This window comes from Palaemon carinicauda, chromosome 2, assembly GCF_036898095.1.
Source record: "Palaemon carinicauda isolate YSFRI2023 chromosome 2, ASM3689809v2, whole genome shotgun sequence".
Classification (NCBI taxonomy): Eukaryota; Metazoa; Arthropoda; class Malacostraca; order Decapoda; family Palaemonidae; genus Palaemon; species Palaemon carinicauda.
The window spans coordinates 110,482,322-110,487,563 of NC_090726.1; the positions used below are offsets into that span (position 1 = coordinate 110,482,322).

General features: G+C 35.2%; 1 protein-coding gene across 1 annotated transcript; it reads left to right on the forward strand.

Annotated features, from left to right (window-relative positions):
* Positions 1-260: 260 nt before the first annotated feature.
* On the forward strand, positions 261-1,751 carry LOC137619211 (uncharacterized). Its single transcript, XM_068349394.1, has one exon. It carries the CDS (start codon positions 261-263, stop codon positions 1,749-1,751), a length of 1,491 nt encoding a protein of 496 aa, XP_068205495.1.
* The last annotated feature ends 3,491 nt before the right edge of the window (positions 1,752-5,242 follow it).

Consider the following 5,242-nt stretch of genomic DNA (forward strand, 5'->3'; position numbering starts at 1 on the left):
CTTTTTAATATTCTAATGAATGTACTTGGGAAAATTGATATACCAGGGATCATAATAACCACATATGCAGATGACATAGTGGTACAATCTACCACAGATAAGAGAATAAAAAGGGCAATTAGGGCTTGCACAGCATTATGTAACAGCATAGGATTAGTCATATCACCTGAAAAAACAAAGATGATAGCAAGGGGCACACGCAACCCTTGATACTGCACATACAAGGGCAAAGAATAGAGAAGGTAGCCCAATACAAGTACATGGGTGTCATACTCAGTAACAGGTGTCATAAATTGTATGAAGTTAAGAGAATAGTTCAGGCTTCAGCAATGAGGTTGTGCCTTCTTTGGAAAGTAGCATGTGGCTCTGTGGGTGCAAGTGTACCAATGGTAAAGCAACTCTATACATCTATGATAAGATCAATCATTGATTACAGTAGTAGCATGTTGCTGCCACTGAGGAAGAGCTATATTGGTATCCTAGAAATCATCCAGAACAAGGCAGCAAGAAGTATACTAGGGGCACCTAAAAGTGTCAGGCAAGAAATATTGAGGAATGAGGCATGCCTGAAGCCAATACATCATAGATTAGCAATAACAGCGATCATCCAGTTGTATAGGTCTATCATGACAGATGACGATGGATTAACGAGAGATACTCTAATTCACAGCTATCCTAAAAGACTAAAGAATGGTTGGGTTACTGCAGCAAGAAAACTAATAGAGGCCTCAAGCATGAAAGAATATCTAGACGTAACCAAGATTGATGTAAAAAGCATTCCGCCATGGAGTATACCAGAGACTGAGATACTGCTTTCATCTTTAAAAGGGAAAAAGGAAGAGATGAATCCTGCATTGTTGAAGAATGAATATTATCAGAGGCTGGACAGTATTCAAGGGGAACGAGTTCATTATTACACAGATGGGTCACTTCTGGAAGATGGGAGAGCAGGAAGCGGAGTAACTGTGTATCAGAATGGAGCAGAGGTACACTCTCTGTCCCTACGATCGACAGATGGATGCTCCGTACTACAGTCAGAACTGTTGGGTATCACGGCTGCACTAAGCATTATAAAAAGGAATAGGGACAATGCCATAATAGCAACAGACAGCCTGAGTGCCCTGCAATCTCTAACACCAAGAAAAGCTGAAGCAAACACCATAGTGAGAAGAGCTATAGACCTGCTGTCACAAATCAAACAAGCAGGCAGAATGGTTGCATTCATATGGGTGCCTTCACATATTGGAATCAGAGGCAATGAGAGAGCTGATGAGCTCGCTAAAGAAGGCGCAAGGAAGGAGAGAGTAGACTACAAACTGACACCATCCCTGAATATGTTGAAGGACTCTGTTGGAATGGAAATAATGAATAGTTACAATGAGAGAATAGAGATGCTCAAAGAAACACACACATCAATAAGAAAATATCTTGAAATTACTGAAGGAAAACCACCTGATTACAAACTCCTTGGACTAGAGAGCAGAAGAGAACAAACAACGTATAGCAGACTTAGGATGCAGAATCGATACCTATGGGAGGTGCTGCCAGCTGCCAGTCCATCAGAAACATGCTGCAGACTATGTGGCGGGCTAAGGAAGCACACTCTCAGTCATTATCTCGTGGAATGTGAAGAACTTACTTATTACAGGGCACGGGGACTGAGTGGGGTTGACCTGCTCAAGCATTTTCTGCAACCTGGTGTGCTGAAAAATGTTGTTGCTACTCATCCTAAATTTGCTTGCTCCAGATAGTCAACAGACTTGTATATACTATAATATGTATATAAATTGTAGTACATCTCATTTTGCAGCTACCTAGTAACATTATAAAACCTGTTGTATTTAATTTTTATTTTAATAACACTTTCACAAAATTTTTGTGTTGACCTCATCTAAACGCAATTCTTTCAGCTAAATAAGTATTTATATATTGTACAGTAACCAAAATGTAATACATCCTATCCTGCAGTCACCAGTTAGCATTAGAATTGTTTCTAATCTATTTATAACGTTTATATAAAGTCTCATATGTTGCCCTCATGTAATGTCATTCTTTCAGTAACAAAATTATGTTAGAATATTGTGCATAAACTTAATTGTGTAAATCAGTAAGAAATTCCTCATTATATACACTACAATAATAACACATATTACTAGCAACTATGTACCTGATAAAATGCATATATCGTATAGTTTACATTCAAATCATTACTTATTGAACAGTATATATTAGAATTCCATATTATATAGTACTTATGACAAAATTTGCAATCTTTCAATGGGCAATTCCTACTTATCATATATTTTATTTATATGATTGACTGTAAGTATTTAAAATTTGTAATACTACCTGAGTACCATATCAGCCCTGATGAATGACATTTGTCTAGTAATCAATAGGGTGGAAAAGGTATGTAAAATGTCACAGCCAATGTCATCCATTCAAAAGGGCTCACTCCTACACGCATACCGCGACCGGGTTGCCTGTTGTGCTGTACTTTGTAAACTTTGTATTTTGCACAATAAATTGTTTCTCTCTCCCAAACAGAAGAGCAGATTGGGGCTGGACTTCGTGAGCAGAAAAGAGATTTAGAGGATAACTTCTTCATTACAGTTACGTTAAGATTTGATGGTAAACTGCCTCATTAAGGTTATGATCAGTAACTGCATTCATAAAGAACTGAAATGTTTATAGATAGCTTAATAATAATATCAATATTCTCACATTAGAATATTCAAAAACACTGCAGGGATATTTTGTCTGTTCTTACAATAACAGAGTAGTACAGTATATTCATCCTTTTGATATCTTGTAAGATAGGTATGTATAAGCTATGCAAAGACAGACAAATGCAAATATCAATCTAATTGAAAACTTCTCATGGAAAGAGGAGTAAGATGCTCACAAAGAATTTACATAACAAATATTGGTATTGCATTGCGGTAAAAACCTAATAAGAAAAAATAAATACAAAATTTTCTCAGGTAACTAACATATATATATATATATATATATATATATATATATATATATATATATATATATATATATATATTTATACATACATATATATATATATATATATATATATATATATATAAAACTATTCATATTACGGCTGGCAAATTACATAACCTCCTGAGCTCCAAAAATTAGTACCCGAGCTCTGAGGAAATTATATAACTCCCAGATGGCAATATATAAAAACACTGAATATCCAAAGGTCTCTTATGTACACTCAAAACAAAAACTGGGTAATTAATTATTAATAACTTTACAAAATAACCTCTTACTTTGGTTCTTATTCAGGGATACGAGCAAGGTCTATAGGAAATATTGGTGATTGAAATAATACACACTTTTACAAAAATAAATATATTCTATAAATTATACAATCACTTGTTTCACTAGAAATTAATTTATTAAAATATTTAATCTTGGTAATCAATAACAATAATTAACCTTTAATACTCTTAACATTAAACTCTTATTGAAATTTACATAAAGTAACTGATACACTTACGTGTTTTAGCTCTCACGAGGTTTCATAACAGATAGCAATATGAATACACTTCACTGTTTTAACCTAGATTTCATAGGGCCAGTTAAATAAATTTATATAATACCAGCAAATCTACTAATACAATACATTTGAAATCATATTCAAACTTTCATTAACATTTGAACACACTACACACGATATATGTTGGGTAAAAAACTTATACACTTTAAAGAGAACACACATTCGAGGCACTTGAGGAGAGGGGATGTTGGCTCTTTCACAGGGAGAGGGTGTATCTCTTCTGCTGCTTACGATTTCCTAGGGGCACATATATTGTCTTATTTATTCTCGATAATTCTAAATAGATTATTCTCGTAGCCTGGGGACAAGGCCTAACAGCGCCAAAGTTGCCAACTGATCAAGTATAAGAGGGATAACCATACACAAGCGAGGCAACTCTCTCAGCTAACTCCACCCACCTACATCCTAGAAACAATAAAAAAAATGATAAAACTAACTCTGAGGTTTTCAGGAACATTCTAAACATGTGGAAATATAAACCTGAAGTAATACCTCATGAACATGACCTAAGCCCTCGTTTTGAAACCTCATATGGTTCGTACAGCATACTTAGACAGATTACATAGGACTATGTAACAAAATACATGAAATATAAACTTAATTCTTAAAAATAACGTAAATTTACATACACTGACTTGAATGAAAATACAACGAAATGAATGACGAAAGTCTTATGCAATTTACATACAACTACTTAATCCTAGCCACATGTTTTACCTGTGCTCTTTACAGTAATGATGAAAGAGCTCTTAACTATCCTCACAAATGGCTGTGGAATGGTTAGTTGGTTACACACGCCTTAAATACACAAATAAAGTATATGAATAAGATATTTACTCTACATTAGACTAGCTCCATAAGATAGTTCCCCCAAAAAAAGATTAATTATCCTGGGCCTGAATCCAACGATTCAGCCCGAGATAAATCATCTGCAACCACGTTATCTTTACCTGATATATGCTTTTCATTAAAACAATACGGTTGTAAATATAATAACCACCTAGTTAACCTTTGATTATTATTCTTCATCTTATTAACAAAAGTTAAAGGATTGTGATCCGAGTAAACTAATCTCTTCATTCTGTGGTCTGTTCACACAAACTTCGAATTTTAGTATCACTGTGATTAGCGCTAGTAGTTCCTTTTCAATTGTTGAGTAGGCTCATTGGTGCTTCTTCAGCTTTGATAACATAATCAGGATGGAGAATTCCTTCCTCGTCTTCTTGCAATAAGACAGCTCCAATTCCATTATCCAACGCATCCACTCTAATAAGGAATTTCTTGTTGAAATCCGGTTTCAAAGTTATTATGACCTTCCTTTGACTTTTCTTCTTCCTGGTATTTCGATAACGTAGGTCCAGTCACTGCTCTTCTCCAAAATCTGGAATGGTCATTGGAACTCGTTGGTGAGAGGGAATCTCTGTTCGTACTTTTCATGCCAAACTTTTTCTTTGTTTTTCCTTGACTCATTTTCACACCATCTAGGGAAAATTTCCTTATCTCGCCGTTCCTTTTCCTCAAATCCTTGACATTTTCTCCATCCATTTCCCCTCGATCTTTCCCTTTTTCTGCTAACATTTTAATCGGTCCTTTACTGAAAGGTTCTCGTCGTACTTTAATTGGGCGTACGGGAGCTTTCTCGATGACTCATTGGGCTTT